General features: G+C 32.8%; 3 protein-coding genes across 7 annotated transcripts; 1 reads left to right on the top strand and 2 right to left on the bottom strand.

Moving 5' to 3' along the window:
- Positions 1 to 1,735: 1,735 nt before the first annotated feature.
- Positions 1,736 to 6,184, bottom strand: LOC143612979 (putative hexosyltransferase MUCI70). 3 transcript variants are annotated; one of them, XM_077086819.1, is made up of 7 exons: positions 5,876 to 6,184; positions 5,573 to 5,731; positions 5,369 to 5,437; positions 5,078 to 5,271; positions 4,178 to 4,581; positions 3,923 to 4,107; positions 1,736 to 2,321 (listed from the first exon to the last, which is right to left on the bottom strand). In XM_077086819.1, the coding sequence occupies exons 1-7, from the start codon at positions 5,955 to 5,957 to the stop codon at positions 1,948 to 1,950; spliced, it is 1,467 nt and encodes a 488-aa protein (XP_076942934.1). In that variant the 5' UTR covers positions 5,958 to 6,184; the 3' UTR covers positions 1,736 to 1,947. The 3 variants fall into 3 exon arrangements, with proteins under 3 accessions (XP_076942934.1, XP_076942937.1, XP_076942936.1); XM_077086822.1 differs by having other exon boundaries at positions 5,078 to 5,253; XM_077086821.1 differs by having other exon boundaries at positions 5,573 to 5,725.
- A 656-nt stretch (positions 6,185 to 6,840) lies between these two features.
- On the top strand, positions 6,841 to 9,363 carry LOC143612980 (uncharacterized). Of its 2 annotated transcripts, XM_077086824.1 has the most exons (4): positions 6,841 to 6,876; positions 7,986 to 8,667; positions 8,765 to 8,947; positions 9,024 to 9,363. In XM_077086824.1, the coding sequence occupies exons 2-4, from the start codon at positions 8,002 to 8,004 to the stop codon at positions 9,057 to 9,059; spliced, it is 885 nt and encodes a 294-aa protein (XP_076942939.1). In that variant the 5' UTR covers positions 6,841 to 6,876; positions 7,986 to 8,001; the 3' UTR covers positions 9,060 to 9,363. The 2 variants fall into 2 exon arrangements, with proteins under 2 accessions (XP_076942939.1, XP_076942938.1); XM_077086823.1 differs by lacking the exon at positions 6,841 to 6,876 and having other exon boundaries at positions 7,906 to 8,667.
- A 509-nt stretch (positions 9,364 to 9,872) lies between these two features.
- LOC143612983 (uncharacterized) lies at positions 9,873 to 12,665 on the bottom strand. Of its 2 annotated transcripts, none has more exons than XM_077086826.1 (5): positions 12,567 to 12,665; positions 11,577 to 11,712; positions 11,314 to 11,465; positions 11,067 to 11,148; positions 9,873 to 10,272 (listed from the first exon to the last, which is right to left on the bottom strand). In XM_077086826.1, the coding sequence occupies exons 2-5, from the start codon at positions 11,703 to 11,705 to the stop codon at positions 10,159 to 10,161; spliced, it is 477 nt and encodes a 158-aa protein (XP_076942941.1). In that variant the 5' UTR covers positions 11,706 to 11,712; positions 12,567 to 12,665; the 3' UTR covers positions 9,873 to 10,158. The 2 variants fall into 2 exon arrangements, with proteins under 2 accessions (XP_076942941.1, XP_076942942.1); XM_077086827.1 differs by lacking the exon at positions 12,567 to 12,665 and adding an exon at positions 11,841 to 11,900.
- Positions 12,666 to 18,277: the final 5,612 nt, after the last annotated feature.

The following is an 18,277-nucleotide window of genomic DNA, read 5'->3' as shown; positions in this document are numbered from 1 at the left end:
ACATATTTAGCATCACTCGTTTTCTCTTTAGAAATAGTATATATTGTATTAGACATTTGTCAATTTATTTTATTGACAACTCGAAGCTAAATATATTAATCGTGTTTACTCCTCCTGTTTTTATTGATCCATTTTTTGGTCATCACTTACGTAAGATCCGCTACAGTATGTCATGAGTGCCAGGAGATAATAAGATATATGTTTGATTATATTACTCGACGTGAACTATGTGTTGCTAACATTTACTGAAAATGAAATGAAATATTGTATCATGTATTATTAGAAAGATATATTAAAGTTCCAATCTTATCATACTTAAATAATAATAATGTACTTTATGAGCAATAATTGCTCTATCATTTTCTTTGGGGAAAATTGATTGTTGTTTCACCTATGATATCAAATGTTCGTTGGTGGGCTTAATGTGTAAACTTAATCCGTATTAAATCGACCAATAATGACCTTTTTTATATAATTTAATTGATGAATAAAGTTGTAAATGTTTTTTCTTTTCTTTTTTTTTTGGCATAATTTAGTTACACTAAGTCTTCCATTTCATTTTCAGTTTTTAACAACTCTACGTAATGCTTAATCTCTTCAAGAATGATAGTTATATTCAAATTCACCAACATATACTCGTCAAATATAAAACAGAATTTTGATCTATTAATAAGTATAAAAAATAAACACTTTCGTATCCTTAATTTAAAGATATTCACCAAGATGATATGCCACATTCATTATGTGTCTAAACCCATATAAATCTTTTTGTTCATTTTATCGAAAACATTTGTTAACGTTTTAATTTATGTTTATTTAATTCGGTCAATTTTTATCCAATCAAACACAATCGAAGCCTTTCAATCTTTGCAAGAACAATAATAAGAATCTAGTGTTGTGGCATAAACATGATTCATTATTATTTTTTAATCTTCAATATTGAAGTAAAAGTGTAAAACCAAGTAGATAAACAAACATGTCTAGGTTTCTAAAGCCCCAATAAATTAGGCAAAACTTATTTGGGCTCAGGCCCAAATTTCAATCCCAGTACTCCAGTAGAACCTTGTCTAGGTTTCAATCCCAGGCCGAAATTCGAATGTATGTTTTTACCTAACTGGTAAATTTTTATATGAAAAATTTTATTCCTAAAATTGGCATATTAAAATCTTTTAACGTGTGTGATGTAAAATGAGCTATAAACCTCGATTACTAGCACAATCATTACATATGTGGAGGCTACACAGATGTAACTTTTTTTTCAAAACAGATTTCATGTAGGCTCCTTTGTTGATGTAGAATACTACTACCTTATAGTTTTTACTGCTTTTAATACAAATAATGCTAAGCCATTCCTAATTTTACTATATTACAATCTTTTAACTTGTTTGATGTGTATATGTGAATTCAACTATAGACTTCGTATACAAGCATAATAATTACATGTGTAGAGGCTATATAGATAGCTCTTTTATCAAAAGTGATTTCATTTGAACTCGTTAGTTGATGTAAAATACTACTAACTCGTAGCTATTACTGCTTTAAATACCAATGCTTATCAAATATTATCATCATAAATTTATCTAATGTTAGTAGTTTTACACAATGAAAGTCACTTCACTAAGATTTGACATGAAAGTCAGTTTACTAAATATTAACGGGTTTGAGTGACTAACCCTTTAAAGTTTCACAAAGTCTACGAGCTTTAACGTACTAAAATTGCATGACTTATTATGTCAGTTTTCTATAGCATTAACCAATACTAACAATATCAAGGTTCATAATTTTTTCTGTTGAATCACAAAGTGAAAAAAAAAACACCATCAGATTCTAACCTACAATCTCAAGACAAAACAACCTAACTAAGGACATAGTGAAAAACTTTTTAACTGCTTACATAAACTAAAAACAATGTGTCCAAAAAACGAATACAAGTTCGTGGATCATGAATCACCCAGCTTTAGATGTTCGTGCTACAGGTGGAAGAACAACCGAATTAAGGTCAGCAGGGTAAGGAGCCCACAACCCTAATCCTCCCCTGCTTTCTTTTAACCCACTGTTGTTTCCTTTAAACTCATTTAACGATTTAACCCACTCGATTTTAGAGGAATGTTCACGCGTGTGCGGGTGTAATATAAAGATCGCGTTATACTCACAATTAGGGAACATGAAGAACTTGAAATTCCCTTTTAATCTATAAACAACAAACCCGAAACTTAACTGATCTCTCGGTGTGAATAGATTCACCTCGTTGAACCACAGGCAACTAAATAAGTTGTTCAGTGGTGTATGTTCGCGTATGATTATAGCTCCTTCAGGTACATCTGGTTTACAAGAAATATGACATCTGCTTTCAGAATACTTTTCCGACTAAAACAAAATACAAATCTAAAAGAAAAGAACATTTTACTCTTATAAAATTTCAATTTAAGATAATCCATGATTACAAAATATTAACAATTTGGTTGAATCAACACTTCAGGTAAACATGAGGTACACTTGCAATTATACTGGACACAGATTATGATAGTTTTAACTTTAAATTGTTAAAGCATATTGATTTATGATAGTTTTAACTTTAATATATGTAATGTCTGACTATATAGCTATGCAACCCTATTATGCACACGATGGATTTATGCAGTCAATGTTTGCGATTCAACTATTTTATCTATATGTAATGTCTAACTCTATATAGCTATGCAACCCTATTATGCACACGATGGATTTATACAGTCAATGTTTGTGATTTAACTATTTTGGTTCACAATATAGTCAAAATCTTTCATTGAACCATACGAACCAGGTCATATAGTTGTCTGTTGCAGTAATACTGAGACACAAAGATCATCATTTTTTTAAACGGTTGCCACAAAAGACATCTAGAAGGTGTTTGAATGTGCTTCTAAGCTAAAAGTTTGAGTGTTTGCTTAAAGACAATTATGATTCTTATGCAAATTGGATTTTAATAATCCCAACTTAATACAGCTGGCCGATATCCCAACATAGAAAATAGTTGTCACCGGTCCCAACATTGGACTTTCGTTAAAAAAAACTTAACGACGTTAAGTTTTTTCCAGATTTCATATAGATATTTTAGGGCTTTTGATCGAAATGAAGATACGAGTTGATTGATGTCAAACTTACCTCAAAACGGTGGTCCAAAAGATTAAAGGATGCTTCATTTCCGGTGTTTAAACTTTTAATTAACAAAAATCAAGCTGTTTGGAGCACCGTTTCGAGTTAAGTTTTACATCAATCGATTCGAATTTTCATTCTGATCAAAAGCCCTAAAACATCAATTTGAAATTTGGAAAAAACTTAGCGCCGTTAAGTTTTTTTTAACGGAAGTCCAGTGAAAAACAAATAGTGTGAAAGTTGGGACCGGTGACAACTATTTTCTATGTTGGGATTATTATCGGCCAACTACGTTAAGTTGGGATTATTAAATTCCAATATGCCTTTTTTTATTTGATAGGGTCACCAAACCATACAACTAACTTTTGTAATTTTCAAAACACAAATCCAACTTCTCTATGTATGAAAGCATTACATAGAAATTACAATATAGTTGAAATTTATTCCTCAAAATTCAGCTTATTTGTCTTTCAAAAGTAAAAAAGGACACTTCTATTTAGCAGCGTATAGAGAAGCAAATTAAACAATAGTTTCCTCTGAATTTTTTTTTCTCGTTAACAAAAAAGCTAAAAACTATCTGTTTTGCATCACAAAGAGCTAATGAAATAGATGTAGTTTCAAATGTTCCCCTAGTATGTAGCTGTTGGAGAGTATTTAACACATTTATGTAACTGTAAGAAAATTTACTCAAACTATGTTGGCGGGAACAGTCAAACATCTCAAATTTTATGAAATAAACGGTATGCTATGAGTATATAACAACTTAAAAAAGATGTTAGAATGTTACCGCTTTTGGTTTGCTTCAACGGGTTCCAAGGTTCTAATCCCTCATAACGATATATTTTCATGTGGTGATCAATAAGAGGTCGAGCATATCTCTTCCTTCGTTTATTAGAGTCAGCCTCCTCGTATATATTATTATGATGCTTATGCTGAGCTATGGCAAATGTATACTTTCCACGCCATAAATATCTGCCACGTGTACAAAATCTTAAGAATTATAAAAAAATTAAAAAGTATATGTAACAACAAGAGACTATACCTTTCCAACATAAGCAAAGGATCAACAATGAGCTCCATTTTTCCATCAATCCAAATACTGTATAAAGCGTGAGGAAAAAGGCGATGAGTCAATATTTTAGGAACCTTCCCGTTCCTTCTAGGCTCATCATAAGGTGGATTCTTAAGCACGATAAGGCGCCAAATACCGACCCATTCATCGTCTCTCACACTAACATTTGACTTTATAAAATCTAAAGATATCTCATCCACCACCATAAGAAAACAAAACAGTTTCTTGGATCTAGGGCTCACATTTGATGGCTGGTGAGGTGTATCATATCCATCAAAGATTCCAGACGCAACCACAAATTTACACTTTTTAACATATTCCTTGTCTTTGTGAGACATTTCTGCACCAACGTTTTTCATAAAACCGCAATGTACCTAATATTGAAAAAAGACTAAATTACCCTTATATGAATTACAACTTGTAGCCCTGCTTGCGGTGCGCACATATGATGTATATATGTGTGAACCCTCGGGTGGGCAAAAGTGAAATTGCACTAATTTTGACGTTATTTTACTAATCTCGTGAAAATAACGTTAAAAGTGACAGACGGTTAATCAGGCATCATGTAGTGGCGTTGATAGCTGAAAGATAAGGGTACATGCACCGATCAGCCGGTGTCCCGATGATTGAGTGCTATGTGCCTTATGTCCAAGGCTTGATGCAAAACTACTATCGAGCCGGGGGTCTCACCGGAAGCAGCCTCTCTATCCCTATGGGGTAGAGGTAAGGCTGCCTACATCTTACCCTCCTCAGACCCTACCATAGCTTTGCTATTGGTGGGATATACTGAGTACGATGATGATGATGATGATGATGATGATGATGAATTACAACTTGAAATCAAATTAACAATGGAAGTATGGGACATACCTTCATGCTTGATTTTAGCTTGAAACTATCCTCTCTTTGTTCCCAACTTTGATGTCCTCCGAATAACGGTTGTGAGCCGTTTGTGATTACATCATCCTCTTCAAAGTAGGTTAAGCTTTGAACAAATTTTGGCGGGGATCTTTTTTCTGGAATAACTACTTTTTCTGGGTCATTGGCTAAGGGAATAGAACACCCTAATGACACATTTCAACTATATTAACATCTGTTTTCTAACTTCCTATAAAAATTATTAGTTTTGAAACAAGAAAGTAAAGTAGGTAGCAGGCTTACGATGTGGCGGTGTAACCAATCCCATTGTGTGTAACATCTGAAACACCGTGCTATCTTTGTTACATATAGCTGCAGTACGTAATACATGGTTTTAAAAAGCCTATTTTGATAAACTTTGACGGACGTGTACATCAGGCATTTAGTCGAACACCTCATGTGCACCTTTTAAAACCAAGTAAAACATGAAAGAAAAGTAGTGAATACCCGAAAGGAAAACAATAGATGATTGACAAGTCCATATATGGAACAACAGTACAATAAGAATGAGCAGCATCCATAGAATACCACCGACTAAAAGCAAGCGAATGAAACCTCTTTTCCAGATAATCTTAATGGGATAATCTGAAGATGATTTATCTGCAGCTAACAATAGTTGAAATGAACATCTCAGTGTTGTTCATACTAATAAATCCTTAGAATGTGTGTGCAATTACAAATAATAGTATATAAGTTGTGGTAGGGCTTTGGATCCTAAATCAATCTATGATGTGAATGGAAATTAATTACCTTTAATTTCTAAGATGCTATGTGAACGGTCAGGACGACGGCTTGCTCGTAGAGATACAGAGCGGTGAGCGTCATTATCCATACTTACTTACAGCATTCAAAAGATGATCCGCAAGAAGTTCATTCAGAATAATAAGATCTATATAAAGATAAGATAATCCAAGGGGAAATAAATACTATACTAGTACAATTAGAATTAGATGATAGTGAAGATGAATGAAGTGTACGTATGTATGTATGTAGTTTGAAAGAAGAAGGTGTTACAATGGTTGGATCACAGATCCAGTAGCAGACTGCCTAATTTTGATCTTTTATTTCACAACAGCTATTATTACTTAAAAAAAAAAAAAACTTTTAGGAAGTTTATATGATCGAAACCGAACCCTGGATGGTGCCCGAATATATCCGATATCATGGATGGCGAAAAAACATGAGTCCGCCCGGAATATCAAAACCCAAAATAAACCTGACATGTTTTGGGTATGAGCATATGCGATCGATAAAACAAAATAAGGTACGAGAATAGATGAAACCCGACCTAATTACCTAAAATCATATCCTCACATTAACCCTTGTTTAGTAATGCTTTATTATACTACTTTGTTTCGTATAAGATGAGACTTCATGTATGTTTGTTATATTATTTATAGGTAAAAGATAACTTATATAAAAACAAAAATAAAAAAAGAAATTTACTTGAAAATGTCAACAACTACTTCTTAAATGAATTAAGGTATATATCTGATACCCCTGGATATACCCGACAGGTGAACTCTTAACTTGTAAGTCTTAACCTGATAGGTTCCAAAACCCGAAGATTAAACTTGAAACTCAAAAAGCCAACCCACCCACATAAGTCGGAGGGTCCGGGTTTGATCCACCATATAAAATCTTCACCAATAGTTACAAGTTAAAATAAAACCCTCTCTTTCTTTCTTTCTTTCTTTCTTTCTGTTAACTAAAATCAGAAACAAACCCACACCTCTTTTCATCGACATCAGGTATGCATGTTTGCTTTGTTTTCTATTTGATAATAATAATTGATTTTGTTTTCTGTTTCATTCGTCGATTTGGTTGTTGATTATTGTTCTAAACTCATACATTTCTTCACAATTATTTATTATATTTTGCACAATTAATACATACATACATAGAAAGTGCCCTAAGATCCAATCCATGTATGAAAATTAGGTCACAAAAGTCAGGTAACCAACTCTTTATGTAATTGGATCACTAGGAATTTACTTATTTACTTTTATGCGCCTATTATTACTACTCCTAAACCCAGATAGATAAAATGTTGTAGGATTATAGGGAACATTTCTATCGATTCTGATATTCGTATTGAAAAGGTTAAATTAGGATGTCAATAATCTGTTTTCTTAAATTAGGGGTGTTCAAATTTACTTATAATACGTTTCTATTTGGTACCTTCTCCTTTTGTTAACGTACCTGCTGATTGAAATTTGATGTCAACAAAAATTTAGTCAAAATCTTAACATTGAAAACTGTTATTGAACCTGCTTATTTGTATCCTGTGTGTTATTATCATAAAAGTTGAATTTGGGCTTCAGTTAATGAACCTGCTTATTTGTGTCTTATGATCTGGTAGATTTTTGAACAGTTTTTGTTTATATATTTGATGATTTTGGTCATTTGAATATTTTGAAAGTATACTTGTTTTCTCCGGAGTCCGGACCTGTTTTTTTTTTTTTGTCAGAACCCATTTTTACCCGAACCTATTTTTTTTTTCAGAACCTGATTTGACCTAAACCAAATTGGACCTGTTTTAAATCGACCCGTCATAACCTGTGACCTCCCTACCCATTTTCCCATGCCCACTTGTTATCTTGAGATTTCTTGAAATGCCCAATTTTTATCGTGGTTTGAACACATATTTAGAGGTCTGCAGAGTAATTTCATCATGCGAAGAACATTAGTAGTGTGCCCTGTACAAGATTTATACTGTTAACATTTAAAGCATTCTTAATCTTATCAAACTGTTTTTTACCCAATATGTTTGGTTACTTATATGTTATGAACACCATTTAAGTTACTTAATCTCCTGTGATTAGGCTGCTAACTCTTCTTTTTTACTTCCTGTTTCTAGCAAGTAGATACAAGACATGGACGTTGACATTGACCACTATGTCATTCTCGGGTTGCCATCTGGCGAAGAGGGATTCAAGCTTTCAGAGAAAGAAATAACCAAAGCATACCGTTTAAAGGCTTTAGAATTGCATCCTGACAAACGACCCGACGACCCTAACGCACCCGCCAATTTCCAAAAACTTCAAACATCTTACCAAATCTTGAAAGATGAAAAAGCCAGAAAACTTTTTCACGATCTTCTTCGCGTTAAACAACAAAAACTTCAACGCCAATCACAACAAGATTCCAAACGAAGGCGGATGATGTCGGATCTTGAAGAAAGAGAACGGTCCGCTTTTGCCGCTCAAGATTCATCTGCAAAAGCTGCAAATGAAGAAGAGAGTATTGCTAGAAAACTTAAAGAAGAAATTAGTAGAATTCGTGCAATGCATGCTAATAAATCTAATCCCGTTACAACTGAAAAAGTTAAAAAACAAAGTGGAGTTGGAGAAACGAGTGACACGGGTCCCAGTGTAGAAGAAAAGGAGAAAATGCTAAAAGTTTCGTGGGAAAAGGGTGGTGTTGATTACAGTGCACAAAGATTAAGAGAGGTATTCGAGACATTTGGTGAAGTTAAGGATGTGGTTATCAGGAAGAAAAAAGGGTCGGCTCTTATCGTTATGGCTACTAAAGAAGCAGCTGTAAGTGTTTCTAATTAAAGTTAATTTTATTAATATTAAGTGATTATATGAACACAGTTTAATTGGGTTGTATTTATTATTATTTATATTTTTGTAGGTGGCTGCAACGGGAACTATGTGTGGAGATATATCAAATCCTTTGCTAGTTGTACCACTTCAACCAGCAGTGGCTAATTTTTTCCCAAGTGCACGTGAGCCGGTTGTTTCACAGGTGAATGAAGAGCTTGTTGGTACTGGATATCAGGCGTTTGAAGATTCGGTCTTGCAAAAACTTCAAAAGGTTTGACCTGCACTTTGTTCTTATTAATTTGAACTTTTTATTTACTAATTAATTTTTTGTTTGATCTGTTTTGCAGGCTGCAGAGAGACAAAAACAGAACAGCAAGCAGTGAATTACAGGATTGCCCTTGATGATGATTTGTGTAGAGAGTGGATGAAATGTCGGAGAACTCGCTTCCTCTCCTTGTTCATGAGTCATTTACCATCTCTTTTTCTAAAGACCAAAAAGTTTACCCGACAAGAATGCAACAATCTGAATTAGAGACTATTTGTTGTAAACATATCTTGCTATGTACAATGGTTACATTAACTTTGACTTAATTGGTTGTTTGGCAATACTCCCGTCACGAAAGCTGACAGATATTAGAAGTTGAAGCTGTTACTTATTTGTAGTCTTTCAGGTTAGTGATTCAAGCTTTAATGGGTTGGTGATCAGATTTGACGAAAATTACAAAACTGCCATCGCGTTAAATTGAAGATCGACGGGTATACGAGTTGCGTACGTATTGTATGATAAACCATTATTGTATTGGATCCTTTATACATATATATATATATATATGATAACAATAAATACGCATAATCTAGTAACATAACGATCACTAACAGAAGTACAGAACTACTCCAACTTTATGCACAATTAAACAAGCTTTTGTACAATCAATCAAACTATGTAAAATTGAAAAATAAAAATCATCAGCTTACCTAGTTGCGGCTGTTGCGATATTCTATACTTATAACAAACAACCTTTATGCATATTTAAACAAGTTATATATATAACCAAAAAGGCTCAATGTAAAATGTACCAATCAAAGTTTGTACATTCAATCAAGCTCTATGAAAACAGCTAAAAGAAAAGGGAGAATAACACCTCTATTGATTTGATGTTATTAAGCCATACTATACGAGATCGCCTTCACTCGTCACTCCGGAACGGGGACTCACCATCACAATTTCGATTATCGTATCAACGTGTCTCGGTTTCAAGTTGGTTTTAAAAGTTAGAAAGACTTGATGTCTATATTCATATTTACACAAATCTATAATTTTGATATGCCATAATCATATTCCAAATCAAAATGGTGTTCCCCATATGGTGAAGCTAATGCACACAAACATCATTTATCCTATATAATTTCGCAACTTCAATTTTAATACGATCCTACCCGATATAAAAATTTCATTTCGTAGTATCTGACTTTGATGCCCGTTCAGACAGGTTTCCTTAAAATCGCGGTTAGAAGATACCAGAGACCAGAATCAACCGAGGACAATACCACAATAAGCATTGCCACTAGAACAAGAGTCAGGACAGCAGTCTTCACCTGCACAACTAAATAAATAGAATAAATAGTTTACCTCCATCGTTGATACATTTATCAGTGTTAAAAAGTATATGCTTTCTAGAAGTAGCAAACTGAATGGTTGGGTAACAAGTCAAAATGGGTAGGGGCACTATTTTTTTTTCTAATTTCTATTAATAAAACAATGATAAACTAATATACATTCTTAAAATACTTCGGAGAACTCTCGACCCGTTTGACATGTTACCATTTAACCTCTTGCGTTATAAACACAATTGACACACGTCAAAAGGAATATTGCTTAACATGAAAAGTGCAGTAATGCAAAAAATGCCAGCTTAAATTACCTATTTTGTTATCTTCATCATTACAAATCAATTGATGGCATTTTGACACAAATCCACACGACTAAATATCTTTTTATGTATTTTGGATATTTAACAAACAGTCAAATATTTTATATTTATAGTAAACACAACATTTGAGAATGCAACTTTAATAGCATCAATATATAAATAAAACATATGTCATAAACTCAAGAAGAAAAGGAACTACCAAATTTAAGTTTAAAACAGCAGTAAAAGGTTTAATCCAAGACCAAAAGGCGTTTATTTTATCTGTTTAACAGAACGAGTTTATATTTTCTTCGCTGGTTGAATTAGATAGATACTTGGGTAAAAAAAAATCCAAAAACTTGTATACACACATAAAAACAAATTTTTAAATAATAAATATACTTATGCATAAAAAGTTATAAGATGAAAACAAATATTAAACGAACGAAATATAAGTAGCTGCAAATTATGAACACTGACCGTATTCTGGAAGCCTGGCCATTCTATGTACTTCAGCTGGCTAGGCTGTTCCGCGAGAAAGGACAATACAGATTTTAAACCCCTGAAAATTTACACAAAAATATTCACAATTAGCATGCAATCAAAACATACAATTATATTGATATGAGAAGTCATATATTTGACCTTAAAAGTCATAATTTTACTCTTTTTTTTGTAATGAAAAGGGGAAGAAAAAAATCATAATTATATAGTGTTGCACTGTTACCTTATAAAGGCCTTTGTAGGTGGTAACCAAAAGGGTTCGTTCCCATTGTTATTATTATGTAAACTAAGGTCGTGAATTCTGCTTCCGACTGAAACAGCATATTTGGTACCATAACGTTCTCGAACAATATATTGAGGTCCTGTTTTAAAACTCTTCAAAAATTATCATAAAAAATATGTATCAAAACATGATATTTGCCATACTTCGCCCACACTTCGTGGTGGATGAAGGAAAATGAAATTAAAAAACAATGGCATGTTTACCTTTTCATAAACGAGGTGGCGTTTTTGGTAATTTACTGATATCTTCACAGGAAACTTCCGAATGTGCAAGAGTGGTTTAGAAAAATTTATACCCGTAAAACTGGTCACCGAACCAGAAAATAACGCCATTTAACTGCTGAAATAAACAAATAATAAAAATTATCGGAAAAAACTATAAAGTCTATTAACAAAATATGACATTACAAAATTCTGATTCAAAGTATGTAAATTCACATGATAATAACTTTAAAATGTGTTGCTAACCAACTAAAGAATTTAAGTAACCATCAACAAACAGAATATCAGCAATTCAACAGTCAGCACGAGGCGTCTGGTATAAAAAAAATTCTAATAAATAATAAACTAACTAGACATGACAATTCTACATTGTTAATACTTTAGGGTTTAGATCAAATACAAATGAAATTAACGTGCTAAACGTGAGAATCAAGTAGAGTAATTATATATACAAGTAGAGTAATTATGTAATTACTCTATGATAATTACTCTATGATGTAATTACATAATTACTCTACTTGTATATATAATTACTCTATTTGATTCTCACGTTTAGCACGTTAATTTCATTTGTACGTTAACCTTCCCCTAATACTTTAATAAAATAAAAGAGCTTGTTATAAATTATACATGATGATGATGAAATAATAATAATAATAATAATAATAATAATAATAATAATAATAATAATCTCTAATCATCATCATAACCGAGTAAAGGTTCAATAAGTGCTAATTATACAGAAATAACAATAATAATAATAATAATAATAATAAGTGTTGATTAATTAAAATCAAGCAAATGACATATTAGGCATAATAAACACAGGGTGAAGTGGTTCTATGATATAATTAATTAGGTCAAACGAACAGTAAACTTTTATTCAGCTTTCGTAATAAATTAAACAGAACACTCAACTGGAAACGAGAACCCTAATTTCACATGAACACTAAAAGGATTGCAAGAAGAAACCTGGAGATTGAATATTATTAATCTGCCAATTACAAACTTCAGAATAATTGTGGAAACGATGATACGAAGTGGAGATTTACACATTAGCCCATTGGGCCCACAACAAAGTTGGGCCGAAAACTGGGGAGCCCAATTGACTTTTTAAGATTAGTGAACTGAAAAAGGTGATCCTAACTTGATGTATGCAGTGAAACTTATGTGCAAGAGTATTAACCTTTGAACTAGTGAAATGCCTGATGTGTCGGTGACATCTTTTATATAAGAGAAACGATTAATAGAACAACTCTCGATTAAAGAATATGGGACAGGACGTTGAGTGAATTAGTTATCATCTATTTGAATCTTTATAAATTTGGTGTTGTCTTAGTAACCTTTGAACTTGTTATATTCTTGCACATCCTACTTCTTAAGTTCTAAAAAGAATTTAATCCAAAATAATAATAATAATAATAATAATAATACTTAGTTTTAGTCAAATAAAATTTTAGAAAACTTGTTCACCTCCTCTAGTTTGCTAGAAATTTTACCTTGTTATGTTATAGGTACCTTTTACTATGAGCTTATATTAATTGATGCTCACCTCTTAACCTCGTGCCTTTATGCGGTTCTAATCGGAGTGGTGTCAATGTCATCTCGTGGAGACTGGCTTACAAAAAATAGGTCTTAGATTATTCATAAAGGCATAATACAAGGCTTTAACGGATGTAGTGATGGAACTTTTCGCGTCCAAAATTTGCTTTTGGAACTTGGCGTCCCTATGTTACTGCCACCCAAGCTCTATTATAACAATAACATCGGGCCACATACCTATGTGCTAATCCAGTTTTTGATTCCTGAATGAAACATATTGCATTGGGTTTTCTCTCTGTCTAGAAATAACTATCAGATGAATTGTTGCAAATTATTCGTATTAATATTACAGACTTGCCAACAGATGTTCTTTACTAGACCTCTAGGTTGGGGACCCTTAAACTATGGTCCAATTGTTGAGTCTCTAACGGATCCTCCACTTTGCCGTGGACGTATTATGGATAAACATTATATCCAAGATAAAGTCAAGTCATAATCATAATCTTGTAATGATTTAAAAGTTTAGACAGATAATAGTTGGTTGTAAACACCTATCTCTAGTTATCTCCTTCATTATCTCACAATAAGATTATAATTATAGGTTATTTTTACAAACAAATTAGTCGATAAAAGTTAATATTCGATTATCAATTTTCATATCTTTATAGTTTATACTCGTGTGGCCATTGATGAATTAGAGAATAACACTATGTTATCTCTTCTTACATGAGATAATTAAACAATTATGTTGTTAGGAGATTGTTATATTGTTTCGGGTTCTGAGAGCAAAAGACTTATTGTAAGTTCTCACGTCTAATCGATAAACCTTTCTTTGTTCTTTGCATACATAAAAATTAGCATAAATCTTTGCAAGAAAGTAAGCACGTAACTATCATAACGGTAAAATGATAAATTTATTCTAACTAAACAAACATTTTTAATTTTTATTGTACACTAGTGTTAGTGCAAAGACTAAATTTGTAACTTCTCAAAAGTTTGAACGAAATCTAACTAAATGATCTAACAATTGAATATATATTATTTTGTTACAAATATGATTCAAAGTTAAATTATATTATCTCTTGTATTTGGGGTGGTTGTAGTATGTATATATAAAATAGACCAACCTATCGTATGGAAACCCGTTTAATGAACCAGATTAAGTTTAACAAAACTCAACCCCTCCAATAATAATTTAAATATATAATTTTGTTATACCAATTCGACTAACCGTTGAATCCAAACACCATTCGTGTCCCTCACGTGTTTCATCATCATTTTAATCATTTAATGCCATTTTCAAATGTCCTTTTTACCTTTCAATACATTTGTATTCTTATAAATTAAAATTGCTTAACTTATAATACTTATTATTATAAAATATAATTGTAATTAGTTACATGAGTAGAGTAATTATGTGTATGACTAGTGTTGCTACAATGGGTATAGCTAACAATGAAGGTATGCGGTCCAAGAGTGTATTACTAACAGATCTTCCTAACTTGCTAAGATAAAAAAAAAAAAACATGACCGGCTAGTCTCACTGCGGTAGGGGTCTCCTGCGATTAACCTGTGGCGTGAGAATTTGTGATGTGATACAATGGTTGATAGGAGAATAAGTATGAAGAGAGAGTAGAGAGAAATAGGGTAAACGTGAATGGATGTTACATTTGACTAAAGTGTTCCATTTATATGCAACCGGAAGCTTAAGTTTCTTAAGGGGAAAGTGTCAACTCCTCTTTTTGCTCATGCAGACAATCAATACCATATTTATGTAACTTGTGTTCTGCTCGTGTTTGTCATGTCGACATACTTACTTTATGGCATGTTTCATCTTTATGTCACATCATATGTGACTTTTCTGAGGTTTACTGTAGTGAGGAGCTTCCCTACTCAATTTAGGAATCTTGTTGAGGAAGCTTCAAGCTTCCTAGTCTATAAGCTTTTGCATGTTGCTTTTTAACTCCTAAGCTTTCCTACTTATGAGTGGGTGGGGGTACCCACGTCACCAACAAGAGTTCAATTAGTTGTTTTTAAAGTGATTATTTTATAATAGAGTAATATTTTTTATAACTAGAGTAATTCTTTTATAACTTGGGTAATTATCTTATAAGTTGAGTAATTAAGTTAATATAGTTATAGTTGCCAGTTTCTTTAGCTCGTTCGTTTCGCACGGGTTTTTAGTTTGTACTTAATATGTCCATGTAATTGTTTTGAACGGCAATTTAGATTACTGATAGGCAACCGGCTCACCCAATAATCTCCATTCCTTGAGTACGAAACCGTGGGGTGCTAGACTGCTAGGTTGTCAGGTCCTCGAAGGGAAGCTCGTACATCAGTGCACCCCTATGAGTCCAGACCCGAATATCACCCTCAGAGGAAACCCATAATAAATAGAAAAAAACCTCATTGCCTAACTAGAAAGTCCGTGTTTTTTTATTACACGTGGAACTTAACTCAAAACCTTCCATTTCTTATATGAGGTCTTTAGGTGTCCCATGTTAACTACTTGGGTAGTGGATCATTAGCAACAACTCCCTGCATACTAAAATTTAATAAATATTTATTATTATTATTATTATTATTATTACTAAAAATATCCAATTACAATAGAAAAATGGGTAAGTAAACAACAAGTTGCGCCGCCACCCCTTTTGAGTGGTAAACCCAGAATATTTTAAATAAAAAATTTCAAATAGTTTTAAGTAAGTTTTTGGAGTTTTCCAAAGAAAAACGAACTATCAATCAAATACAAGGATTTGTCAATCAAGTAGAGAACTAGAGATAATTTTGGAAGCTTCTTTAACATACACGGAAAATAAGCTGATTTCGTGATCCAGTGTCACTTTGCTATCTGCCCTCTTATTTTGTTTCCCTAATTAAATATTTGTTTCGTAGTGGAAATAAAAAGGTAAAATATTCAGTCAAATTCTTTTAATTTCTTGAATTTTTATGTTCCTTTAAATCCAACCTAGTCGGTAGAGTGACGGTTGCAAACTGTGCAAATTTACAGGAAACACGAGGCATCAATACTCTATGCTAATGCATTGTAATCACACTCCAAACATACTTCACATTGAACCAATTTTCATAGTTCCACCATGAAGTTTGAAGCATACACTATTAACACATTTTTATCGTTAACTTGTTGTTACCTATTTTGAACTCACCAAGTTTCCTTTAATGTGCATAATAATGCGTACATTTATGGGTGGATACTTTTTATACATTATTGAAGATTTATTATTATCTCTTAGCTTCGAAAAATTAGAAAACGTGTTAGTTTTGAGGGTGAAGACTTCATATACATTATGACGCTTAAGTCAACCATGAGAAGACAAAAAAGTTGGCGTATAAAAGCCACTGGCGGCCCAACCAATTTGGTGTCCTAAAGCAAAAAAATATTGAGACCCTTACCAAGAATTAAAGAAACTAAATTATAGAATTTATAATCTTTATTTTTAAAATTTACCGAGGGGTTATCGTGTTTCATATATGAAACTATAATACTTTGAATTCTCAATTAGAAAATAACTTGTCGTGATGTATATAATACAGATTCAAGGTAGATAGCTAGGGGAAAATGAAAACAAAATAAATAAGAAATGATATGGAGAATCAACAAATATAAAAAATACAATTTAAGTGAGTGGGAGTCCAACTTGGGTGAGAATTGAAAAAACTTTAATTTTAGAACATAAAAAACATGCAGGTAACCACTAGGGCAGCATGTAACATTGTGTTATCTATCAATTACAAATTATGAGTAGACGTTTCTCTAATAGATAAGAAATAGTTAATTTTAAATAGAGGCCTTATTTTTTCGAGGGCCTCAAGCCCTAGCTTGGACCAACACTACTGTTGGGCATGCCCTGATAAAAGCGTATAGTCTTTTATATATATACATATATATATATATATAATACATATTTTAGAGAAAGGTTCTCACAATTTAGGTTGTTCACTATGAGCTTTTAAGAGGGTGGTTTAGGGCGACGTGGGGTGGGGGGGGTGGAATGACCGACGCTAAGCGGGGGGGGGGGGGGGGGGGGACACACACACACATATAATAGAGCGGTAAAGGGGCTTCAAACCATAACGGGAGTAAAGAGGCTTTAAAGCCCATAATGCCCATGTGACGATGATGTTACACTATGGACTATGGAGGGGCTTTAAAACCCCCTCCATACAGTAAACAGCCTTATAGATATCCTTAACTTATAATTTTTAAAAGATAGAGATGTCCACTTGAAAAGAAGTGGGTGAAAGACTAATGACAGTGTATGCTTTATGTCAACAAGCTACTTCCATGTGGCATATTGAGATTAAGCCAAAGAGGAGTCTTTAATATGTGGGCATATGAGGTACAAGAAGAGTGTATCACATGTGATTAAATAAATGTTAGTGTAACCAAGTTTCCTAACAGTGGTGCCCATAAGATGTTTCGTTTTCAAGTTTATTGGCTTGCATATTGACACTTGCATGGCTACATTTTATTCCAACACTAGAGACTCTTCTTAGCCGTAGATATATCAATTTCCATGTTGTATTTAATTAATTAGCAATGTGTCTAAACTAACTCCTTCCTTGTAGGACTTCAACACGCAATCAGGTATTGAATCTAGGCCTTAGGTACTAATTACTAAATCTCTGTGATAGGAGAGTTTGACAGTGTTTTAAGAAGAGAGAGTGTGGTGTAAAGGAGAGATGGATGATTTTGTGAGAGGACGTGTTTTGTTCTATTAGTCATACCAAACGCAAAGTTAATAATGAAATTGTCAATTCCTTGGTTTTTGACTTCCGTTGATCAAGGGTCCAATTACACGTCTTACATTTCTTGTGGTAGAATAATTTTGTTTGATTCAGCCCTAATATTTCAATTTTATATTAAAAATAACTTTATAAGTTGTTTTTATAAAAAAAATACACGTTGACGTATTTTATATACATATTAATATGTATATTAGGTTAATGTTTCATTAAACTATAGATGTATTGGTTTTTATGTTCAGTAGGAAAATAATTATAAAACTGAAGTGTTCAAAGTATGAATAATCAAACCTTGATGTCGTTAGCAAAATCAATGAATGGAACTACAGGGGTCAAGTTGAGGTGGAGGGAATATGGAGAATAGATACCGT

The sequence above is a fragment of the Bidens hawaiensis genome, unplaced genomic scaffold (genome assembly GCF_021521415.1).
Source record: "Bidens hawaiensis isolate Kalapana, Puna unplaced genomic scaffold, B.hawaiensis_p1.1 tig00036321_1, whole genome shotgun sequence".
NCBI classification, from domain to species: domain Eukaryota; kingdom Viridiplantae; phylum Streptophyta; class Magnoliopsida; order Asterales; family Asteraceae; genus Bidens; species Bidens hawaiensis.
The sequence above is the reverse complement of the archived record's forward strand: the minus strand, read 5'-3'. Positions and strand labels throughout refer to the sequence as shown.